The 24,966-nt window shown below is 42.9% G+C and overlaps 3 protein-coding genes across 4 annotated transcripts in view; 1 reads left to right on the top strand and 2 right to left on the bottom strand.

The window, feature by feature from the left end:
- Positions 1-117: 117 nt before the first annotated feature.
- pah (phenylalanine hydroxylase) lies at positions 118-13,740 on the bottom strand. Its single transcript, XM_049007095.1, has 13 exons — positions 13,581-13,740; positions 11,718-11,825; positions 8,213-8,396; positions 6,356-6,444; positions 5,443-5,510; positions 4,287-4,483; positions 4,007-4,142; positions 3,201-3,270; positions 2,785-2,841; positions 2,615-2,710; positions 2,024-2,157; positions 1,492-1,607; positions 118-1,274 (listed from the first exon to the last, which is right to left on the bottom strand). The coding sequence occupies exons 1-13, from the start codon at positions 13,623-13,625 to the stop codon at positions 1,231-1,233; spliced, it is 1,344 nt and encodes a 447-aa protein (XP_048863052.1). The 5' UTR covers positions 13,626-13,740; the 3' UTR covers positions 118-1,230.
- Positions 13,741-18,193: 4,453 nt separating this feature from the next.
- ascl1a (achaete-scute family bHLH transcription factor 1a) lies at positions 18,194-20,022 on the top strand. The gene is made up of 2 exons (XM_049016079.1): positions 18,194-18,989; positions 19,140-20,022. Exon 1 carries the CDS (start codon positions 18,386-18,388, stop codon positions 18,962-18,964), a length of 579 nt encoding a protein of 192 aa, XP_048872036.1. The 5' UTR covers positions 18,194-18,385; the 3' UTR covers positions 18,965-18,989; positions 19,140-20,022.
- A 2,611-nt stretch (positions 20,023-22,633) lies between these two features.
- LOC125751726 (uncharacterized) overlaps positions 22,634-24,966 on the bottom strand; it is a 44,280-nt gene continuing 41,947 nt past the window's right edge. Inside the window, exon 15 of one of the 2 annotated variants that reach the window (XM_049030916.1) lies at positions 22,634-24,926. In XM_049030916.1, coding sequence (XP_048886873.1) covers positions 24,696-24,926 — 231 coding nt within the window. In that variant the 3' untranslated portion in view covers positions 22,634-24,695. The remainder of the gene's footprint in view (positions 24,927-24,966) is intronic. The other variant, XM_049030924.1, reaches the window with a different exon arrangement.

The raw sequence follows: 24,966 nt of genomic DNA, 5'->3' as shown, positions 1-24,966 counted from the left end.
GACGCACCTAAAACGTAACTTTATAAAATGGGCATATATTTCAGTGTGACGTCAAATTATCGTGGATTTTAAGAAGTGTTCATTTTTATAAATCACAATGGAAAAGAAAGATCACAATGACAATATTTCGATTTTTTTTATTGTATGGCATTACATTTCATGCAAATATTATACAAGCTATAAAGATTTGTGATTTAAAACATAAGCCTCCCATTTGTAAACCTGTTTGATGCCATTTAAAGACTAGAAAATCAAATATTTAAAATCTTCCATTGTTGCTTTCACCTAAACACTAATTATCCCCAAATTATATATACGCCATTTTATGGAAACGAAATTCAAAAAGGCCTACAATGATATATAAAATTTCTGTTTTTCTGAAACTCTGATATCAGGATTGCCCAGTTTATAACTCAACACGAATGGTATTTTAACTAAAGGTTTATGTGTTGCATAATCTAACTGCTCTAAAATCGTCGACTGAGTTATAGACAGGCCTACATCACCCCAAAAGCAGAATTTCACGCTGAAATAGAGTATACAGAGTACCTCCAAACCATCATATCTGATAGCTCTATCTCGAGCACCCTTAGGATCTAAAGAGACCTCGGCTGGATTTACAAAATTACTGCTATTATGTGCCAGAACAGCCATACTGTCGTCTGCGCGCGAAGAAAAGGTGAATCAATTCGAATTAAATGCGAATAGCAACATTGCACTATTTTAAAGTCTTTCCAGACAAGAAGCGAAAATGATCCGATGTTATCAGCGATTACTCACCTTCAACCCATATTTTTACTAAAAAAATATAAATGCCACGTTGCTTGTTGACTGGTGAGTATTATATTTTTAGCCCTGTGTTTTCCGAAACGGCTATCCCTATAAATGATATTGCATTTCATATAAAATTAAATAATGCTATGCATTAGATTGTAATCTTATACAAATTTTAAAATAAGGTGTTCTGTATTATACTGGCATTTATGATTATATTCGTTACAGAATTTAAGGGCATAAAAGTAAAGTTAAGAGAGGAACAAACTAAATTTCTTAAGAGGTTACCTAAGAAGTGTGAGCTATATAACGTCGGTTATAGCATAGATTCACGGAAAAAGCCCTGCAGGTCAGTTTGTCTAGCATTTTAGCGATTGACAGATAAGCGGTAGGTTGAGTACTGCAGAGATCGAAAATCCACAGTCGGAGATCTGCTGAGGGACGTCACAGAAATTTTCATTTCATTTTGCGAAAGGCATTACACAAGACGCCCATCTCACCTGAAACGAGAAAAGGGCAAATATGTTACGGACATTTCCAAAAAGGCAATGATAGCACTAATAATAATAATAATAACACTAATACTAATAATAATAATGCCAAGAAAATTATAGTAAATAGGACTAATAATTATAGTCGTATTCTATTCCCTGTAGTGTGTTTTTAAATGAATCAGCTTGTGTATATTTATGTGCGTGGCATTCGCTGTGTGCGCACCGTTGATGCTCTCTGCCAGGTTGCGGAGTTGCTGCATGCTGTCCAGCACCTCGATACTCTGGGTGTAAGGGTTGTATCGCAGCGAAAAGGGCTTGGGTATGGTCGCGGCGAACTTCCTGCGGGAGCAGCCGGAAGACACAAAAGGTAAAGAGAGTAATGAAAGGTGAAGAGATGGACGGTTATATAAATTTCTATAGTAGGGTGACCGTATTTTGCTTTGGGAAAAAGACCGCAAATCGCGTCAAAGCAACGCAAATATACAAGCTGAAAGTATTCTGGCTGTAGAAATCAAATATTACTGTCAAACAAAGAGAAATCCAGGGCATTGCAGACATTTTTTAGGTCTCCAAAGAGAAAACAAGTCGGGGGAAAAGACGTAATGCATGGTCACCCTATACTATGGATAGTATGGATGGTGTCGTACTCTACAATTACTGTGATATTTAGTGATGCGATCGCTTATTAGTATAAATGACTGCAGCTATAATTGTCCAGTTTGTACCGCACAAATTTAAAGCGCAATTATATATACCTGACTTTCTCTTTGGCGTCCTCAAAGCTCTCGGCCACAAAGTACAAAGGCTGGAACTCGGTGATGGGATATTTCTGAACGCTCGTCTTCTCCGGTTCAAATGGGAGCAGTTGTGGTTTGTCCGTCAAGCAGTACTGATAGACGAAGCACATGTATACTTTATTTTGCGATTCTGGTTGCTAAACAAATACATAAACTAAATCAATTTATTAAACCGTTTAAGGTTCTTTTGCATATTACAAAGCTAGATTACCGAAATTTCTATGCTACATGACCCTTTTCCTTATCGCAGTCTGACACATAACTGAGTCAGTAAGCTTCACTGAGAATTTACGTTTTGCGTAGCAACATGTCTTCTCAAATTCCTCCTATGTGTAACATTTTTCTCTGAACAGAAAGGGTCAGTTAGGTTATGTGAATGGACTCTATCTTCCGTGTTCGTCTCGACACCATCAGTGTGATGTATTCCATCCACACCACACAGTGAGTCTTGGTGCAAAGACCTGAGATACTGAACACAGTAGCCTGCAACCCAGCCTGCAACACAATGAGACCAAATCCACACTTTTGCCCCCAAGAGCCGGTGCTCACTTGCAGCTCTCCAAATGACGACAGCAGTCCAGCCCCGTAGGCCTTGATCACAGAATCTTGCTTGCACAGACCGAACTCCACTGTGAACCAGTACACCTGCGGGTCGAGGCAGGCTGTCAGGAGCAGGGAAGCTTTGGTGGAGGAGGATGTTAAAGGTCATTCATACTCACGGTCGCAAGCTTCTCAATGTACTCATCAGGAGCTCCCAGAGAGGCAAGACCAATTTCCTGCAGAGGTGAAAATCAGATAACTCCATCAGATGCTGTTAAAGTGATGAGGTCATCAGCGATGCTGTTCTGTATCGATTATATACCTCAGTGACATGAAGTAGTGATGGTATAGTCATGCTGATCTATATCGACTGTTTTCTATGCTGGTGGCCCACTGATGGTATTCAATATGAAATGTAGATTTAGTGTCTGTAGTAGAAGTGCTCTACACCAGTGTTTCCCAGCCCAGTCATCAGGCACCCACAGAAGGTCCACGTTTTTGTTTGTCTGTAGGTCCCCGAGGATCGGATTGGAAAACACTGCGCTACACTGACACTTATCCACGGTGATTGTGCATATAGTTCTGCTTATTATACCTGTGAGAACTGGGCGAAACCAGGGTCCGCAAACAGGGGGACGTGTCCCAAGAGCTCGTGACAGATGTCACTGTGGGGAGAGAAGCACATTTGGGTCAAAGCTCTCATGCTCTTTTCTTCATGGTACAAACAAGTGTAGCTTTATACTGCATGTGAAACGTTTCCACATCTATTCATAGTCTAATAGATCGGCACAATGTACAATATTATTATCAACGTCGCATGTTATGCATGTGCAATTGTCACATCCCAAAGACCACGACAGTCGGCTGGTTTGAGACCATCAATAAATTATCCAATAAATCTGCCATACACAACAAAACTTGGCAAGCTTTGCAATTTTAATGATTGTTCCTTTTCAAGATTATGCAGTGTATGCTAAAAAAGTCAGCGTACAGTTTGCTCGCACTGCTTTCACACGAGCTCTGCATGTACTCTCCCAAGCCAATGAAAATCATGTGAGTCCTTGCTGTCAGACTCACTGGGAATCCATAGTGATAATACTGCCAAAAGCGAGTGATTTGTGTGCACTACTCTGCGTCTATTGGTACAACTCACAGCAACACCACCAACTTATTTGAGAGACACTGTTTGGCTATATTTAGAATGAATTTCAACTCCTTTTTTGTCTTATATATATTGTGACACTAATCTTAAAAAATTCAAACTTCGCAATATGGATTTTTTTTCCAAAATTGTGCAGCTCTATAGTTTACGCTAAAGTTGTTCTTAAGTTCTATGGTCTAGTTTAGTGTGAGACATCAGTACTGACGTAAATGGACCAGCAAGACGGTGGAGATACTCACGGCTCCGGGGTGTACATGGGCTTGGACGAGTGGCGGATATACTGCGTGGAATGGAACACCCGGAATGCCAGGCCGGCGAGAAAGTCACGGGACGAGAGGAGCCCGGCCACGGGACGGAGCCGAAATCCTGTGCATGCTGGGTGACAGAGAGAGGGATTATGGGTATGAGCGCGTTTGTGTTTACGGGTGACACAGAACGCAACACAAGATCCAGCAGGTGCTTAGACTTTCAAACGTGTGACTATATGACGTGACAGCCTGAAGCTTCCGGTTCCCCTACACTGCAGGAAGTTGGAGATGTCCTCCAGCTGTGGGATGTTTTCCTGCCTGCACCCGCAGTACTTCTCCAGCAAGGGGAAGACGCGGTTGTGTTCCCGACAGGCGTGTGTTGGGTACAGGGTCTTCAGCTCCTTGAACACCTTCCCCCATGTGACCTTCTCCTCCTCCGTGTACTCCACCCTGGGGATGACCTGACCGCTGCACACAGATAGAAGAGCATGGCTACAAATTCTGGGCCCCCTAACAAAATGTCACCTTGTACCCCCCATTAGGATCGCCACTTTCAGTATGAAGATATACGAGTCCGCCACGGTAGATAAATTATCATTTTTTGTATTCAGGGGCCCCTATAAAGTGCCGGCCCCCCTGAATCTGCCAGGGTGTCCACACACACACACACACACACACACACACACACACACACACACACACATACACACAGATTTGTATTCATACATTTATGGGGACTCTCCATTAATTCCTAATCCCAACTATGATGACCGTAACCCCTACCCAGCCCTAACCATAAGTCACGAAACAAAATACAAGTCTTAGCATTTTTAGTTTTTCGATTGCAGTTGCAGATTTTTATAAAACTTAATTTCTCCCTGTGGGGGGAATGGTCTCCACAATGTCAAAATAATAGGTTTTTCCTCACATTGTGGGGACATCAGTTACACACGGACACACAGCCACATAATTACACATGTGCACACAGCACACAACCGCACGCACATGCAAACACCTTCGCAGTGGGCGAGGACTAGGAAGCACTTCATTATTCTATTAGGTGGCGGAAGAGGCCCACTGCTATGTAAATGTGCACTGCTCCAGTGCCGCTTTGTACTGACGCAGCATAATACCCCACCATTATGATAACAAAGCCCGTAGCATTAAACCGCCCCCCCCCCTCACTGTCTGCAATTTGTTCTCCTTTTGTTTAGGGGGGGTAATTTTTCATAAGCAGGCTCAGCCGAGCGTGAACGTGAATGGGGAGGGGAAATCGTTGAGGGTGGGTACCTAGGGATGAAAGATCAAACAGCAATGATCGCTTCTCAACCCCTGTGTGGACATCAATGGGGGGAAAGAGGGAGGAAACAGAAGGAGGAGACAAAAAGAGCGTGGTGCCCATAGTCTGACTCGGGTTTGATAGTTACTGTCTGTAGTTATAGGCGATGTCGGCAAACTCTTTCCTCCTGGCTCTGTATATGGGGTCTGTAAAGCCCTGAAATTCAGACAAAAGCAATCAATGCCCACTTTCGGTATCCATACCTGCACACCTCCAGCAGACTGGCAAACCGCCTGTCATTTGATAAGGCAGAATTTCGTGTCTCCTGCCACCACGGGGGAGATGAAACGCGTTCAGAAGGGGACCTTTTGTGGTACCCTCTCCTGCCTGTGTTGAATGATGTTTTTTTTTCTGTTTAGCGACGGCGGGAACGGGAGCAATCATCTTTAATTATAGGGTCGTGATTAAAGTAATGGAATCAATTTGCACGCTTGTTAACATAAGAATGGAGAGCGGGTGAAGGGCTGTGATCGCAGCGTGAGTCACGCAACATGCAACGCGACACCCCCGCCGACCAGCGGTGGGGTGCCTGTAGAGGTGGGTGCGAGCAACAGGAAGTGACGGGACGCGCAGCAGGAAGTAGCCTTCAGCTGCTGCCTACCGTAAGCCTGCCTTATGAATGTGACTGTCACCTTTCCACTGGTGCCTAAGATCCAGTTGTCAGATTCTTAAGCTCTGCGCAACATCGAGTCTTTAGCGTCTTTCGGAACACAATGATGGGAAGGCAATTAGATCTAATAATTGAGGCAGCCAAAAGCTGCAGAGAAATGGAGAACATTCTCAACTTTAGGATCCTGCCTCGTTAAATTAACTTTGATCCTGTGGGTTTTAGAGTTATTTAACGATCTATCAGCACCGGATACATCAGCAATTAGGTGATGAGGCTAAGATTCACCCAATGGTTTGCACATTCCTTGGCATTGTATTCAAATCAGGTAAACGCTTTAAATTTGTAAGGGGTCTTGGGGAAGGAAAATCCAATCTAGCATCCTCTTCCTTACAGGATGATCAGCGTCGAGCTCCGAACCGTAGCTCAGGATCTGATTGGCGAAACGGTCCAGGTCTTGGATGGTAACGGGGAACCAGGGCACTGCGAAGACAAAGGATGCCGCATTCCTGAGTTTCACACTGCCGGCGTAATAACATCATGGTTGACGATGAGACGTCATTCACTCAGGCTTCAAGATGAAAATAAATCGATTGAGAAATGCTTAAATAAGCTGGTCCAGGAGAGGTCAGTGTTGCACAAGTGATGCTGTTTAACCACTACGTTACAATACAGTCTCCTTACGTAATTAAACATATTTATTCTGAAACGGTTAACAAAATCAACAACAGCTTTGTAAATAGCAGGTTATTTTGACATCAACACCACACCTTCGAATTCATTCCACTTAACAGGTTTGGTCACGGTGGAATTTTTGAAGCAACCAAAGTTTATAGTTGAGCCTAAAATATTTATACCTCAACAATCGCTTTCAAGAAAATAAGCTAAGAGGGGCAGCATGTGGTTCTGTGGGTCGGGCCTCTGCCTGTGATCAGGAGGCCACTGGTTCAAAACCAGCCTCAGCATATCGGCGTCGATCAAGTTTCATTTCATTAAGTGGCATGATAATGTGATGGAGCACAACATGTTTTCCAGTCGTTCATAAGCCAATATGAGATTTTCCCTTTTTGTTTATTTCTGCACTCAAAATAATGGTATGGTACTAGATCTAGTTTCCCTCAATTTATCCTACTTCCATCCATCCATATTTACCCATAATATCATTTATTCAGTTTAGCACCACGGTGAGTGCAGTGTGACTGATTTCTGTGCTATACAGTTACAGTAACTTTCCATTTTACAGATAAAGCCCCCCCCCCTACATACACCCCTGCTGGAGGGTCCATCTCCTTATGGCCAGTGTAAGGTCACATCCCTGAGAATGACTGTCACCCCCCTTGCCCCACTGGCCCAGGAGTCTCCAAACTGAGAGGGGGTAGGATTTACTGGGGGCTCAGCTGATATCCAGCTACATTTGTGCAACACTGCACACAGACCCCGTCTAGCATGCGCCTGGGGGCAGACGCCCAGAGCAGGAGGGTTTACAGCCTGTAAGCTCCCTCACGTCTAGCTTCCGACACACACTTCACTGGCAAAGGCCACCTGGCAGCTCTGCGGACAAAAGCAGCCCCAATAAGAGGCTTCTCCACAATCATAAATGCATTTTATTTGATCGCATAAAACAGCAGATTAGGCTGCATGTAAACTCACTGGGGTCCTGCCCAGTGTGGAGCTGCTCTGAGGAGACGCTTGTCTGTTCCCTGGGGTCGGCAGCGACCCCGTCATGGCTCCTTTACTTTGGGACACTGGTACTCTGTTCATCTCCATGGGGCCTGTTTGTCCTCAGTAGCTAAACTAATGTCATTAATGGAAACAACCAATAATCTGTGAATAAGCCCACTGGACAGCCTAAGTCCCCTCGGGGACATTTATCTCCCAGCCTGAAATTCTTGGTGTCTGGCCTGCGCTCTGCTCAATCACTACCCAGGCTTCAAGCCCTTGGGCTATGATATGGTAGGGTCTGCTAATCTTCAACCGTCAAAGGCAGGTCCATTAAACCTCCATCTATGCCAAGCCCCCTATAGAATTTAGATTGAGGCCAGTAGTTTTTAGAAATCAGCAATGGTGCATTAGTATCATTCTTAAAAGCTTGTTGAGTTCTAATTATTTTAGGCTCAACTATAAATTTTGATTGGTTCAGAATTTTCACTGCAGGCAAACCTCTTTCCACATAAGTGTGCCAAAGGTTGAACCGTGGTCTTCAGCCGCGACATCTAGAGATGCACTAACGTGCACACACGCACGCACGCACCAGTGTCCTTCAGCTTATCGCGTGACAGCTCGTGCACTTGGCCGCTGATCTGTGTGCGCAGTCCCTCGATGACCTCATCCAGGGTTTTGGCACAGCTGCTGTCCACGCTGATGAAGAACTCGAACTCCTTCTTATTCAGGCGTGATGGCCGCGACTCAATGTGTGTCAGGTTGATGCCCTTCTCCTGCGGGTTGAAAAGGACACTCGCTACCAGGGCACAAGCTTTCCAGGCGTGAATCCAGAGATGAGCACAGCTATCCTATCAAGATGGCTGAAGTCCTCATTGTTGTATATACAGTCAGGCTACAGCTGGTCCATTTAATACTATTTAGCTAAAGTAATGAATTGCTTATCTTTAACTACCATTAATACTTGGAACACGCTTTGCCCATTTTGAGGACATTACTACATAATGTACACCATGTATTCATGTTGGATTCTCTAAAGATCAGACACCAAAAATAGTTTTGCAACTTTCAATCAGCCCTCTACTGCACCTGAGTCCACCCACCAGGTACCAGAGGTCGCAGGAAGGAAAACCTTTGCTACAGTAAAGGGCTGAAGAAGTAGGATCATCTCTGTCTGGAAATCCAGTGGCCCTAGTATCTGACTCTGAAGAATTTCAGCAATAATAAAGTTGAAACAGTTCACAGACAATCATGATGAAGACAATGCAACAGTAACACTTTACTTGAAGATGTCATCTATAATACATAATACATACCTTCATAATGCATTATAATGGTCAGTATAAGAATTAATAAAGCATTACAGCATCTTCTATTGACAGCCATAAGGCATTATAGTGTTGATTATAATACTTCATAAACTCCAGTGAAGCTCTCATTTATAATGCACTATAGAGACCTTCATAATGCATTGTAATGGTTGGTAGAATTAGCGATGCTTTGTACTGTATTATGAAGGTATCTATAGTGCATTACAGATGAGAGCTTCATAGAACATTCATGATGCATAATAAACATGATGATAATGTGTTAATGCCTTTTTATAAACATTTATAGCCATGTTTATAATGCTTCATAAATGCTTTATAATGTGTTATGAGTGTGTTCCTAGATTCTTATAGACATGACATTCATAGAAAGTATTATCAATACAACAAACGCAAAGAAAATCCAGCCCCAAACACGGCATGAATGTGATTGAGGCGGGAGTATGGTTTTGTTTAAGGAAACTGACTTATATGGGATTTACGAGTGAATGAACGACTGTGTGATGAGGTGGCGTTACGTCTGGCTGTTGCGTGTGTTTGCTGTGGGTGAGAGGAGGAGCCTGGGCTCATTTACCTTGTAGGCGTTTGCTAGAAACCGTCCTCTGATTGGAGAGCAGAGAAGTGGGAGCAGCAGCTAGCGAGCGGCCATTGGGCATTTGGGGGGGGGAGGGGGGTGTGTGGTGACAATAAGACAGAACCCTGGCATGGGAGTGAGTGATGCTGGGGAGCGTGGGGGTGGAGGAGGAGGTGGCGTTGTGAGGCAGAAGCTCATTGGTGTGGAAGAGTCTTTCATGTTTACTGTAGGACAACATTCGAGTCATACTTTGTATCGATCTTAGGTGGAAATGGTGGGGGAGGGTGATCAGACAGACACTGGCGCCACACAAAAATGTGTTTTTGCACATGTATTATAAATGTGTATAAAGTCATGAACCAAGCCATGCAGTCAGTTTTACAAACATTTGCGAAGGAATGGGCCATTCTGAAGAGCTTATTGAATTCAAATGTGGTGCTGTCATAGGATGCCACCTTTGCAATAAGTCTGTCATCGTGAGTTTTCTTCCAAGGTCAACTGTATGTGGTATTATCACAAAGCGGAAGTGTTTAGGAACAACAAAAGCTCAACTACGGAGTGGTATAGCACGTTAAGTAACAGAGCAGGGTCGCAGAGTGCTGAGGTGCGTGATGCGTAAAAGTCCCCAACACTGTTGACTTAAAAACTACAGAGCTTCAAACTTCCTCTGGCATTGATCCTGGCACAAAACTGTGCACCACAAGCTTCATGGAATGGGCTTCCATGGTCGAGTAGCTGCATGCAAGCCTCACATGACCAAATGCAATGCCAAGCGTCAGACAGAGTGGTGTGAAGCACACCGGCACTGGATTCTGGAGCAGTGGAAACGTGTTCTGTGGAGTGACAAATTACACTTCTCTGTCTGGCAGTCTGATGGATGAGTCTGGGTTTGGCAGATGCCAGGAGAACGTTACCTGCCTGACTGCATTGTGCTAACTACTGTATAAAGATTGACGGAGAAGGGATAATGGTGTGGGATTGTTTTTCGGGGGTTGGGCTAGGCCCCATACTTCCAGTGAAGGGAACTCGTAATGCTTCAGCATACCAAGATATTTTTGGACAATTCTAATGCTTTCAACTCTGTGGGAACAGTTTAGGATAGACCCTTCTGTGTTCCAGAATGACTGAGCTCCAGCTCACAAAGCAAGCTCCATAAGGACATGGATGTGCGAGCCTGGTGTGGAGGAACTTGACTGGTCCACTCAGAGCCCTGACCTCAACCCCATCGAACGCTTTGGGATGAACTAGAATGGAGACCGTAAGAAAGACCTTCATGTCCAACATCAATGCCTGACCTCACAAATGCTCTTCTGGGTGAAAGTCCATAAATTCCCACAGACACACTCTAAAGGAAAGCCGTCCCAGAAGAGCGTCAGCTGTTATACCTGCAAAGGTGGGACCAACTCCATATTGATGCCTATGGATTTAGAACAGGATGTCATGAAAGTTCACATACTGTAGGTGTAATGGCCAGGTGTCCCAATACTTTTGTCCATATAGTGTAGTTTTGGCACAGAGCTCCGACAATGAGCTCAACACTTCTGTAGGCAAAGCATACAGCTGAAGTTAGCGTCCAAAGACCAAGAAGCACCATCTGTCTCTAATGTACAGCTCATCCTATCAGCGTCCGCAATCCTACCACCACTCCCTCAATCCAACTGCAGCAATTAACTCTGCTGTAAGTGGGTGGAAAGCCAAGATAGCCAATCATGAGCTGCCTGTATAGGAGGTTGAACAATAACAGGAAACATGACCAAAAATGCAACCAATCAGTGCTTGGCAAATCCCCACCCTCACCACTTTCCTGTGCAATCAAATGCATGCATATTTTTACCCACATAATGATTTGTGTCCCTGGACAGTGCCGCCGGCACCCCATTTCTTGAAAACGGATGTCCATATACAAAACTCTCTTGGAAAAAAACACAGCTTTGTTGTCTTTCCAAAAGTCTGTAGAAATAACATCTCGATGTCTTACTGAAAATACATCGCTTAAATTCACCGTTGTGACAATACAAGCGTAACAATGAACGGTACACATTTTTTACGTGCGCAACACCATTAAATGTCTCTTGCTGTATTGCATATTGTCAGTTTTAAGCATCTAAGTTGTATGTATTTCTATTGGTATCTGCATGCGTGTGTTCATGCCACACGTGTGGGCGTGTGTGTGCATTTACACGCACATCACCTACCTCAAACAGTCGAAGGGCTTTGGCCAGAGCCCCCACCTCTTCTTTCAGGGAGAAAATGCAGGATACCACCCCCACCTTGGTGGTCTCCTCCTCAAGGTACATGGAGTTCTGCCAAAAAAGAATGAAAGAAAGGCACACGGCACTCAGCGTTGTCACTCGTGAGCTGCTGTCTCGAGTCACATTAATTCCTGCGCTCCACATGTAGAGTCAAGTTAGAAAACTAGCAGCATAATAATACCCACAATTTATCTACTCGGAACGCTGCCTGTTGTGGCCGTAGTTAAGTTGTTATATATTGTGTGGCATTGCACTGTTATATTAATGTACATAGCTGAACAGCAAGCTGAAAACCCCCGTCAGGTGCTCTTCTTCTGCTTGCGGACCACGCTGGAATCGAGCCAGCCACGACAGAGGTAACAGGGACCACAAGTGACGCAACAGGTCCTGACAAAAGCAATGTCCAGCTGTCCAGGCACTGCCTGTTTACACTGAAGAATGATTTACAGAAACGCACAGACTGTCTCTCTGCGACACGTATTTTAAGGCGTAACCAAGCGATTTGAAGGTGACATTTAAAGCTGCATACCCCTGTTTCCCCAAAGGCATGTTATATTCAAAGTCAGGGCAGCAAAGCAGCTGGGACACAAGACAACGATGGCTACATGTTCATATCCGGTGAAGATACGTAAATCTCGTTGCACTTAGATTTCTGGGGCACAGTATCAAGATGAACTCTATAGAGAAAGACACATCATTGACATTTGTAGATTATGGATAACGACTGCAGCTTATTTTTTGATAAACCATCTCTTCACGTACCTGCCTTGGTAAGACTGGCCATACGGCAAATAATGTTAGGGAAAACACTACCTAACTGAAATTCATTTGTGCACAAAAAGATGCAGTAAATGAAGATGGGGGAGGGCGGAGGAACATGCCCCCCCCACCCCAGTTATATGAAGAACGCAAAACTGTCAACCACAGTAATACTGAATTTAAAAAATTCCATTGTAGAAACGTTTCACTGAGAAATATACTACGTTAATCAACAAACTAACCCAGCTATAAATAATAATAAAAAAAAATGAAAAAGTTGTGAATTGTTTAAAATCGGAATGGGCTATGTGATTAGAATAATTGTGTTAGTTACATGAGCCGGGCGAGAAAATATTCACACTTATCCTGGCTGTTAGTTGAGTGCAAGTATCGGTGATTATGAAGATGTTTGTATTTTCTTTTACAAAGTTATTAGAAAGTTTCACATAAATGATCTTAATAAAACTTCACCTGGAAGAAAATGCAAGTACCCCCGATAAATAAATAACCAAAAAATGTTGAAAATTCTCCAATATCCTGGCTGCTATACAGTACCTCAATTTCTCAATAATTCTGTCTGAGTTTTATGAATACATATTATTCAAATGTCAGTAATATATCACGAGGCTGTTGGCTTAATTTTTTTGGCAAGTACTAAATAATCGGTCAGGGCAAGGATTCATGCATCATAACTTTATGCTTTTGTTTAGTCATTGAAAAGTGTCCCTCCTGACCAGTTAGGGCTGTTTTTCCAGTCAGGGATAGGGTTAGGACAGCTATTCAAAGTGCAATACAGCGAGACTTTTTGTAGTACTGCAATGCACGGTCAACTTAACGCCGTTTTCCGTATATTAAATTCTAGTCAAAAGTGGCTATTAATAAATATGATGGCTATTAATATCATTACTTTCCTAGTATTTGCTGCATAATAAGAGAAAAAATCATTTTCGGTAGTTCTTACGAATGCAGTGCTAGTTAAATAATATAAGCATTCCATTACGTTTGAAATTTATTGACATCATTTTCATTATTTGTATGAAGCGTCACCTGTACGCAATTATCCAAGCTGGTCTTGCGGAATCCAGCGTCCATCTTCCAGCTTCAGTAGTTCTCTTCCAGCAACGTCAGATACTGCTGTGTTTTTGTGTACCTCTCCCACCTCGCGCCTTTTAAACTGCAGCACGTGACACCACACCCCCTTTTCTCCGTGTTTCTGCTGCTCTTGGGCTTGTCTTGAGCTGGGAAGCCGACTTTGCGGCGCATCTGCTTCTCATTGCTCACATATGGGTTTACGGACATGAGTGGGTGCAGCATAAACGTTCCTCTAAGCTCGTAAAGCAACCAGACACCATCAGTAACAGTGTGCAGTATCAGGTGTTATGCGATCTCCCACAAAGTGCAATGTTTGTAATATGTTCCATGACTCGATAATTAATACATTTCTCATTCTTCAAACTGGCATACTTGTGTACTCTAATCTTATAAACAAAACAAGCGCGAACTTGCTGGACACCGCGTTATCGTAATGCCGGCTAATGATTTTCGTACTTGAGGCTGTAAGATTATGACAATCTATGGTATGACTTTTGTTGTAGGACACTTGTCGTATTATTTTAATACAGACTGCAACTTTTTGAGGTTATTGAATGCATAACGCTCTTTTCCGTGAGTGTGTGTGTGTGTGTGTGTGTGTGTGTGTGTGTGTGTATGTGTACAAAAAAAAAAAAGTTGCACTTTCTCAACAGTGTTCGGATAGATGGTATTCATAGCTTGGGTCCTTATTGAGCTAGTATCGGAAAAATTCATCGCAGCGTCTTGAAGCACTTATGTAAGTCGCTCTGGCTAAGGGCGTCTGCCAAATACTGTAAATGTAAATAACGATTTAAGCAGAGTTGGTTGTCAAATACACTTAATTTGTGCCCTGCAAGCGGGGGTGGTTCTAAGGGGTTGTTAGGGTCTCATATCAATACGTGTGATTATGGCCACCCCCGCCACCCAAACAAGCAGGTAACTAAGCCTGCTTGACAATCGGCTCGTCACCAGTTTAAGTGCTGTTATGCTGTGGAACAAACCATTGCAATTTAATGACACTAGATGGCAGTAAAAAATAATATTTGGAACGTTGTCAATATAATCATGATATTTAATGCGAGCACTGTTTCGCTAAATTATATTTACGCCCAAAGAACAGTCACGCACGTAATTTGAGCGTTAACTAATCATATAAAATGTTATAGGCCTAGAATATTTTGTAAAGCGTTATTCAAATGTACCACCCGTTTCGTAAAATCGATCTTTATGTTTGAGTGATTGGCTTGTCTTCGACGGTGTCTTTTTTTTATAGTGTTCCAAAATAATTCATACATATTTTAAAACTTATTAAATTATTCATTCAGTGATAAGTTGACTTATTAGTCGACAGTAAAGTGACTTGCTATTTCATAAGAAGGCATATTGAAACCCATAAACGCCAGGTGTTCGGAAGCACCTTCCATAGAGTTTGCAGATTCCAGTATTTTCCCTAAGTAATCCATATGGAATGCTATGTGTAAACGATAGGTCTTATGGGCATGAAACAAATAAAGACCAATAAAGATTTGTTATACCACTTTGTCCTTGGTTTTATTGACAATCTGATGGGTAATTTTCTAACCAGTTCCTCATATTGAGCTAGATTAGGCTGTGAACAAATAACTATGACATTTTAAAGAATAAGCGAATGCTACCTCAAGGCTTTTACCCGTCTCTCAACGCATGTGAGGTTGTCTGCTAATTGCCAAAGTCCTCTTGAAATACACAAACGAAAAACGATGTTTTCATGTTTTTAGTCTTTATTGGATCTTTTCATTTGAATGTTTTCAACGACAACGCTCGCGTAGTCGAGCAGGCAGTTCTTTATGCAAGTAGGACACTTATTTTCACAAGCCGATAGGCGGCGCTTGCGTTCTATTTTAAGTGGCTGGCTTGCTTCAACAAGTGCGAAAGCTGTTCTTTAAGAGCCGCATATAGCATGACTGATTTTGTAAAGTGTTCAAGCTACGGGCACCTGGAATCGCACCTGCCTCCTCTCTTCCCTGTTTAACAAAATAAATAAAAGACGGCGCCTTCTTAGTGCGGCCATGCGGTTTCCCCTGGCTATTTGATCAACACATCTATTCGGATTTTTTTATCAGTTACAAATCGCTATTTTAAGGAAACAAAAGCAGTTCAGTGTAAATGCCATCTAGCCATATGTGTCATGGAAATCACTACTTGACCCAACATTTGAGATGCCAGCTGAAGTTTCAAATACATAAAATAATTTATTAAATTATTAAGTTATTAAAGTGTGAACTATATTGTTCTCGACATGACTAAAGCTTTATGAAAGGAATAAAATGCAGTAAAATATAGACACTCAGCATCCCAAACAACTCCATAGTACATGTTCTGGACTGAAAGTATATTATCATGGTTTTCTTGGCTTAATCAGAGCCAAGCGCGCGCCCAGTCGGGAGGGGGGCGCGTGGCTGCACAAAGGGACACACGACCGGCTGTAGCCGCAGCTCCCGACTTTCGTCCAGTCCACTTCAGCCCTCAACAATATAGTTTCAATCTCCCTAGCCTTTTCTCCTGCGCGTTCAACCCACAGCTAATCTGCGAACAAACTGGAAATTAATGCAGGAATACATCCGAATAGAGTAGCCTATATATAAAAATATTTGCAATAAATTATGAGCAGACCCGGGTTTATGGACGGTGGGTATTTGCATCGTTTGATTAATGATTCATTACCAGTATGTGAAACAAAAACATACTACGTTCAAAAGTTTTAGTAGAAAACACCTGCTTCTAAAAGGAAACCAAGCAGTGGTTCGACAAGAATTGGACGCATCAGAAATTAAGTCAACGCAGTCTTAACAAGTAGCAAATTGACAATAAACACGGCACATTTTTGCAGACTGTGAACGGGACAAATGGATACTGAGGAGTTTTGATTCGCAGTTTCGTTCGTCCAAGCGACGGCCGACTTGTCAGAAAGTAGGCGAAAAGGACGGAACTATTTCTATACAAACTCAAGCGTCCAGTTGTCATATTAATTATTACACCAAGCCATGACTGGAACCGTCCAAATGGACGGATCTCTCTCCCTCTGCTTCTGGGGGAAACGTAGAAGAAAGAAAGTCTTTACACAGCGCTAATTGGACTTTGGAACAGCGCTGACGGCGCATAGTAGATAGGTTTCAGAAAGCCGCGCTATTGTGTGGGGGCGGGGCATGGGACTGAATAGAACCCACGCTTCTTTTCTAAACTCTCTTGCTGTGCCAAAAAAGAAGAAAAAAGAAAAGAAAAGTTGGAGGATTGGGGGGAGGTCTTGAATGCTGGCTTGATCTTGAATGCCCAGCCAACACAGAAAAATTGCACAATTTATTGTATTTTTTTTCTCTCTCCCCTCCAGTCATTCATCGTTGCCATGAGTAGAGTCGGTCGGTTTTGTTCACCGTGAAAGACCTATTCTTTTTATTCTTCCTTTAAAAAGAAAAAAAGTTGTCGAAATACAGAGTATCTCGCCCACTGTAACAAAATAGGGTGTAACAAATCGTACACAAAACTACTTCTAATGCAAGGTGTTTTAGGAGCGCCGCGTAGCTTTGCCTCTCCGTTCCGATGATTAGTTTTAGTGAAAGTGGAAAACGCATCTCTAGCGGACAAAGCGCTTTTCTCTGGGGGAGTCCCGTGTGGCTCTAAAGCTCTACGAAATATACGGGCAACTTAAGATCTCTCTCAGCCTGCATGACAAGCATCTTATAAAGACGCGAGGCTTTCGAATTTAGCAAATCCGCTATACCTGATGCAAATGAAATAGGAAGAAAAACAATCTCGTTTTGACTTCGATAGATTTTATTCAGCACTTTTGGGATACCGTTTTCTACATAAGTGAATAGAAAGCGCTGTCTTTCAGCACTAGTGTTGAAGGACAGTTCGCAACTCAAAGCCCAAGTAGTCGAACGGCGTTGTCTCTAACTTTTTTGCTTCTTTCGCCCTTAACTATTTAACGTTTGCATATGTGTTCTTGTAAGTGTTTTCACAGAATTTGATATCGATTTCATCTAGAATTCTTTCAGCAGTATAACTACTTTGCCTGACAAACCGCCACTAATGTTGTTTGTATATAAACAATAATTAAATGTAAGAGACATGACATTCTGCTGTTATTTCAGAACAACAAATGCAAATGTATCACTCTGCAGCCATTATTCAATAGTTGGAAGGGAAAAACGTTTTAAAAATGTTGCATGGAATCAGATGGTCATAAACTCCCCGGAAATATACTCCCAATATAACAATAGGCCTATATATTTTGTTGAATATTAATTTCAAAATGATGGATGTGTAAAATGTAGGCAGTTATGTGAAGATTTGAAGTGAACATCGCAGTCAGCATTTACGCCTTTCAGCTGGACGCCAGGACGGCATCTGGTTGGAGTCTGGCGGCCGGTCCCAGTTGTGCTTTGGCGACTGTTGTTTATTCAGGGGCTGGAGTGGCACGCGCCCGGCGTACGCATTGCAACAGCGTTCGAAGCGCAAGGTGAATACAATAAGCGCGTGGAGGCGTGGCCAAGGCCAGCGCGTGGGGCTGCCAGTGTGTTGATAAACCCCGCTAGTACCCGTTCACAGCACTCATTGCAGTTTTGGGAGTGTGCACGGCAAGAGCCCACACGACTGCCAATAAAAAGATTGAAGTGTGCACGTTGAGTTACACGCGAACGCCACGAGCTCAACGTGCTTCCTTCGAGCAATCCAAAGAGGACTTCGAGGTGTCCTTATCCAATTTATCTTTTTCTCAGCCCTCAAAGGAGATCGCCTCTAAGATGGAAATAACTGTCAGCCAGCAACAGTTTCTTCCACCTGCCTGCTTTTTCACCGCTGCTGCACAAAGCATCCAGCTGAGCCCGACCGACAGCCAGTGCAGCGGGAAATCCGTGTCCAAGCAAGCGAAGAGACAGCGCTCCTCCTCACCTGAGCTGCTGAGATGCAAGAGGCGGCTCAACTTTGCGGGCTTTGGGTATAGCCTGCCTCAGCAACAGCCACACGCGGTGGCCAGGCGCAACGAAAGGGAGAGAAACAGGGTGAAGTTGGTCAACAACGGGTTCGCCACTCTCCGGGAGCATGTCCCTAACGGCGCCGCCAACAAGAAAATGAGCAAAGTGGAGACCCTGCGCTCGGCTGTGGAGTACATTCGGGCTCTGCAGCAGCTCCTGGACGAACACGACGCAGTTAGTGCTGCCTTTCAGTCCGGTGTCCTTTCTCCCACCATTTCGCAGAATTACTCCAACGACATGAACTCTATGGCCGGCTCTCCGGTGTCCTCCTATTCATCTGATGAAGGATCTTATAACCCACTAAGTCCCGAGGAACAGGAGCTCTTGGACTTCACCAGCTGGTTCTGAGATCTATCAACTATTTGTGTAACAGGTTGGTTGGCATTATTATTATTATTATTATTAGTAGTAGTAGTAGTAGTAGTAGTAGTAATAGCAACAGCAATAATAACAAATAACAAACCCAATTTCTGCTTTTAAATGTAGGGTATTTTGACTGACTCTCTTCTTTTGTCCTTTTCAGAAATTTTTTTTTTTTCCGCGATTCCTTGACGTGCGTGAAAGTAGCGCAGCACACAGGAGCCCAAACGCCGTCCAGGATCATGCAGCACTTCGCTTTCGCTGCGGTCCACTGACCGATGGGCCGAGCTCGGTGGAGGACGCGACCCCTGAATCCCGATGGTGCTCGAAAGAGGCGCTAAGAAGACATGGACACATACCACTGACAGCGTGGGAAACAACCTCTTGGGTCATACATCCACGAATGCGATTTCCTAACATGACTCTTATTACAGTATAATGCTATTCAAACACCATAGAAATGCTCGCAAACTATGCTAAAACCCCAATCAAAGAACTTAAAACCTTTTGTAAAATTTAATGACGTAATAATTGTAACATGCTTCCATCTCTGTGGATTTTATTATAAGAAATTCTATTTGTAACAAACATATCATTTTTAAAAAATATATTAAGCTATTTTTGTATATAAGAGACATTTATAGAACTTTTGTACACATTGTTTTAATTTGTATATATCTTGACGATATGTATGGATATGCATTACCTCTGCCTATTTAGACGTGTAGTCTATATTGCTTCGCCAATAGCGATTCTGTGCATGGTGTACGAAGTTTCAAAGAGGGGCGAGAGGCTCTGTGTAGCTTAGCACCGACGTGTCTTATTTAATTAATAGGAAGTACCTGTTATTATGAAGTATCTCGGAGTTCACCATGAACAAAGTTTATGCAGCTATTTTCCAAACGCAGATAGCTATGGAGTTACCTATGTCCGGCATACTCTCCATTGCCTTCATTGCTTCTGGGTTTATTTTGAAATAACGAGAAAGAAAAGCATATAACCATTTTTTCTATATTCTAATTTCGTAATAAATTTTTGTAAAGTAATCATTGCACGTTGTATTGAAATTTGTTGAAACATATTTAATGTACATCACATTCGCTCAGTCATAGTCAGGCCCGTTTATGGGTGGTCGGGTGGGCGTGGCCCCCCCAATATTTAATTTAGATTAATTCATTCCCACAACCTCAATGGGAACTGAACTTTGAATTCAAATTATTACGTTATGCTCCCCCCAATAGCATATGAAACTCACTCCCACGCCACTGTCATCATCATCATCATCGTCGTCATAAGCAGAAGCACAACACACAGGGATGGATTACGGACCTGGCCAGCGGGGCCGCTGCCCAGGGGCCCTTGGGGTGCAGGGGGCCCGTGGGGCCCCTAGCCCAAAACAATTTGCAACGCTTATCAACAATGTATTTTCGTTTGTCTATTTTAGAGGGCCTACATTCTTTGATCCTCTGCCTACAAGGGCCCCTGACCCTATAGGGAGGGCGTTTGGGTGCCAAGGGCCCTTGAATTGTGGTGGTTGTGGTGGTGGTGCTGGTGGTGGGGGGGGGGGCCCTCACGAACGTTTTGCCCAGGGGCCCACACAACCCATAATCCGTCCCTGACACACACAACGCAAAAGCAGTATAGCACCAAAGTAGGCTGGTTATCTTACATTCAACCCAGAATCCCACTGTCGACACTGAAAACTTTAATAATCTCTTCTATAAGGGACACAGATACGAGGTTTCGGCTATGCCAGAAGAACAAAATGTTAATTCATACCAAAACGTTTTTCTTGATTTAATATTGACGCAGAAGTTAAAGTCGCGGCGCTTTAATTTCCATGAAATCTTTCCATGATAGTTTCACATCCCCAATTGCTTCAAGTAACATTGTGGATCTATCTATATGTAATTAGGTGATTTTATATATTAAAGGGATCACCGTTGTTAAATGAAGGATCTAGTCCCCAGACATCTGCCGAATTACATACATTGGGAAAAGGTAGCATGTTCAGATACCAGTGGCATTTTTCATGTCTGTTAGCCGGTCTTCTAGAACCTCCATCTTTTTCAATAGGCCCTATTATACAAATTGTTAATGACATAAAGCCCCGTATCAAAATAGACCCGTCGGTGTTCATTTTATTGACGCAAACAAAAATCAGTGAATACAACAAACTGGATCTTGTCGTATGCATATTTGACAACTGTTTAGTAATTATTATTTCGACATAAAACCATTGGAAGGTTAAATGTAACCGAAAAAGTTATTTTGGAGGCATCTCGACAACAGAACGAAGGTAAGAAAGTTTGCATCGTTACAGCAGATATATTTTCTTAAGAATGGTTACAGCTTTATCTTTTTACTTATTAATATTTGAATACATTTAAAACACACGGTCCTTTTATTTTATAATAGTTGAATGTACAAGGCGTGCGCCTAGATAAATGAGTAACTGGAGGTTGTATATCCGTCGGCTGTAGTGGGGACTCTAAATTGGCTGGGCCCCTCCCCCGACTTCGGCGCGAGGTTACCTCCACCGCGAGCCGCTCAGTGCGTGCAGGCAGGTTGATTGTGGGGAAACATCAAAGAGGAGAATATGGTTGTTCACACTCCTTATCTATATATGAAAGATGCATTGCACAACATCACATAACCCACAGTTTATTTTTCATTGGGCACGATTGAGATCAAACATGATGCGCCTCATTAATGAATATTCAAATTTTATTAAAAAAAATAAAATAAAGCAACCTTGGCGTTTCGCTATGAAATATTTATATACACAAAAGAATTCACGTAGGCATCGGATATCGGATATAACCTTATATGCTCGCCTTCACCTATCAAAGCAGCACAGACCAACAACTTACTTAACGTCTCAGTAGCAACAAAAACGTTTTGCCAGGAAGTACGTTTCTGCGTAATGCATCGTTTCCTGTAAGGAATCTTTTCCACCAGCTTTTGGCGAAATTTACGAAAGCAGAATCGTTTCCCCAGTTACACGAACACTGCCACACGGGACATGGCAGCGGTGGATCAGGTGTGAGACACTTGTTTGGCTAAACTGGCTTGGGCGTCCATGCAGCGTTTAACTCACATGGTTAAAAGCCACAAAACATTACTCAGAATATGCTTGTAAGGACATGATTGCCTTGTCAGGTGGCGTCATCCATCCTCGTAATGGATTTCACAGTGGACTTTGCATATTGCAGCTTTTGATCATTCGTCATTTATACATATCGGAATTGCAATTACATATGCAGTCACATACACAGGAGGAGAGCAAAACATTTTTTTTGCTCAATCAAGCCAGAGACAGCCGGCCAGCTTACTCTACAAAAAAAGAGCTAGTTGGGGGAGGCGTAAAGACAGTTTCCCCATGGGGATCAATAAAGTATCAATAATAATAATAATTATTATTATTATTAAAAGAGGGGTGCTCCCTGGCTTGCACCATTTTGCACCATCATCATTTTGCAGGTGAAAGGCAAGACAGTTTCATTCATTCTTAGAAAATACCCTCATCTATGGAAAGCCTTGCATTTTGGTTTGGCCGAGTTCAACTGCACAAGTGACGTCAAGCAACCTTAAAAAGACTGGTTTTGGGAGGTCAGGCACTGTATGGCTCTCCGGTTACAGCAGCCATTGTCCTGAGCTCTCGCACCAAATGAATGTAATGACAGGCTTAAGGAGCATTCAGGCTGGCTGAATGCAAATCAAAGATAAGTGGAACTTTTATTCTTTTTTTTTAAGAGCCGTTTTTGTTCATTTCTCCTATCTCTACGGGCAGAGTCTGAATGTTAAACATGATTTAACTGGCTTTATTTTCCTCGCACTGCATTCAGGCGCTGATTGCCTGCCTATCCTGGCCCGTGATTAACGAGCTGTGGTGCAAATTTGGGGGCCATAATGACGATCCGCACGCATCGGTATAAATGCACATTCCTTGCTGCAAATTTGCCAGGCTGTTGCCAGGGGAACGCAGACAGCGGCCTTGGTAACAGACAGCTAAATTGTTATCTCACCAAGAAGTGCAATGCTCAGCAGTGAGACCTGCACCGCTGCAAAAAAATATATATTCCACAATCTAGGAAAAAACTAAACGTCTATCCAGACTACAGTCACACAGCATTTTCAGAATTGCTAATGGCATTAATGCTATTTGCAGAAATCGACAAGTGCAGATAATCTTTATCTACCTCATGCAAAAGTAGTGGACGACAGGGCAGAGCACAGGGCCCGCCAGACTGCAAACTCATAAAACGTACGAGCGATAACGTCCTGTATATCTTTCATAATCCCATAATACTCTTTTTGCCTTTATAGTCACTTGTGTAATCATTACAATTCAAAGAGTTTGGAAACATGACCATGACCCTCTTTCCAGTTAATTCAGACTAAATTTACTGTCTTTATAAATCATTACAAACAATGGAATTAATTCATCCATTCTGAGCTCCATTGCAAATACAGCGGCCCTCGATTTGTGGAACATTAAAAATAAGTCAAAAGACCTGCTTTGCAATTCCACAGAAGAAATACCCTTTGAATTATTTATTGCCAAATAGGACCTTTCTTGACAAAAATCTATTATGTTTTTCTTACAGAAGAAAATCTAAACAGTTGCTAAGGCATACCTGACAACAGCCAGAGAACAGGGCTTTCATGCCCTCTCAACAAACACCGAAACAGTGAAATCATTGAAGAAGCATTGTAATTCTGATCTTTGGGATCATTAGCAACCTACAGTAACTCTCTTGTGAAGTTTGGCTGCGGGGGGTCTCCACATTAGAGCTTTGTTTTTGTTGCATTGACCATGTTAAGGAAGTGACTGTGAATTCGCCCACCTTCTCTGCCTCTTGGAATAGAAATAAAAATTGCAATTGCGTGCGTGATCCTAGTCCACCTTATACATTTTGGTCCATTTTCAGCGTCTCTGGACAACGACAATGAATTATTATCACTTTTTAATTTAGGCATCGATGAAACTCAACGAACTGTAAGGAGCTGCTCTGTCCTGGACGTCACACTTCTCCATTATTTGCAGAAGTGTGAGGGTATGAACTGGCTGCAGACCGTTGCTAAGGGAATGTATTCTGTACTAGGTCATGTGGATTCTAGCTGCCATAATTATTAAGCAAAATCTGACTGATCTTGCCTGGTAACATGTTGAATGTTAGGAAACAATTACACAATAAGTGAAATAATAAATCCATTATATCCGGGAGGTTACTTTAATAGTAATTTATGAAAATGAATGACTTCTTCATAATAATAAAAATAGCATTTGCATGATTTCATTGTTGATCTGTGTTGGTCTCTCGCATTTTGTTGGACGAAAGCAGAGGTTGTTACCCTATAATGGAGATATAGTAAGAGTTAGAGTTGACTTTGAGTTTTGAGAGCAGATTGGTAGAAGCATGAGCTTTATTCTCTGCAGGCCTTCAATGCAAATTAGAGTGTTTCCTCTGGTAATGTCAGAAGGTGACATCGTTAAGTGGGGAAGGCCTCCATTCACGCGTGATGCGCAGTGTCTCTGGATGAACTTAATCAGATTAGCAACATTTCAGGGAGATTTATCCTGTAAGTTGACCTCATGTCCAATACGTCCTACGTTCTAGAGGGTTCATCGTTATTTCATCGTCAACTAACAGGAGAATCCATGACCATTGCTGAGGTTTTCAGGGACTTGACTGAAGTTGTCCGTCATGGGAGGTTAAAGGTTTCTGGACTCATCTAGTGGATTTGAAACAACTGAATTGTGTATGAGGACAAAAAGTGGGAGGTGGGCCAGGAAGTCGAGCAGGTCGAAGGAGTGGACGTGGCGGAGTTCCGCCCTGACGGCCTCCTCGTGGTCCTGGCTAATCCCACCAGCCTTCAGCTCCACCAGCAGCTGGTCCACACTGATGCTTCCGCCCTGGGCCTCCACCAGGAACAGAAAGAGCTGCTGTGGAGGGAAGCAGCATTAGCGGGGGGTCGGGGGCGGA

This window comes from Brienomyrus brachyistius, chromosome 1 (genome assembly GCF_023856365.1).
Source record: "Brienomyrus brachyistius isolate T26 chromosome 1, BBRACH_0.4, whole genome shotgun sequence".
NCBI lineage: Eukaryota > Metazoa > Chordata > Actinopteri > Osteoglossiformes > Mormyridae > Brienomyrus > Brienomyrus brachyistius.
The sequence above is the reverse complement of the archived record's forward strand: the minus strand, read 5'-3'. Positions and strand labels throughout refer to the sequence as shown.

Bases quoted from the DNA above. Each gene is read 5' to 3' on its own strand.
- pah (XM_049007095.1), bottom strand. From the start codon at position 13,625: ATGGACGCTGGATTCCGCAAGACCAGCTTGGATAATTGCGTACAG. The intron at 11,826-13,580 runs GTGACGCTTCAT...CTTTTTTGGCAG, and splicing joins GCTTGGATAATTGCGTACAG to AACTCCATGTACCTTGAGGA. The intron at 1,275-1,491 runs GTGCGCACACAG...TTCTCGTTTCAG, and splicing joins CCTGGCAGAGAGCATCAACG to GTGAGATGGGCGTCTTGTGT.
- ascl1a (XM_049016079.1), top strand. From the start codon at position 18,386: ATGGAAATAACTGTCAGCCAGCAACAGTTTCTTCCACCTGCCTGCTTT.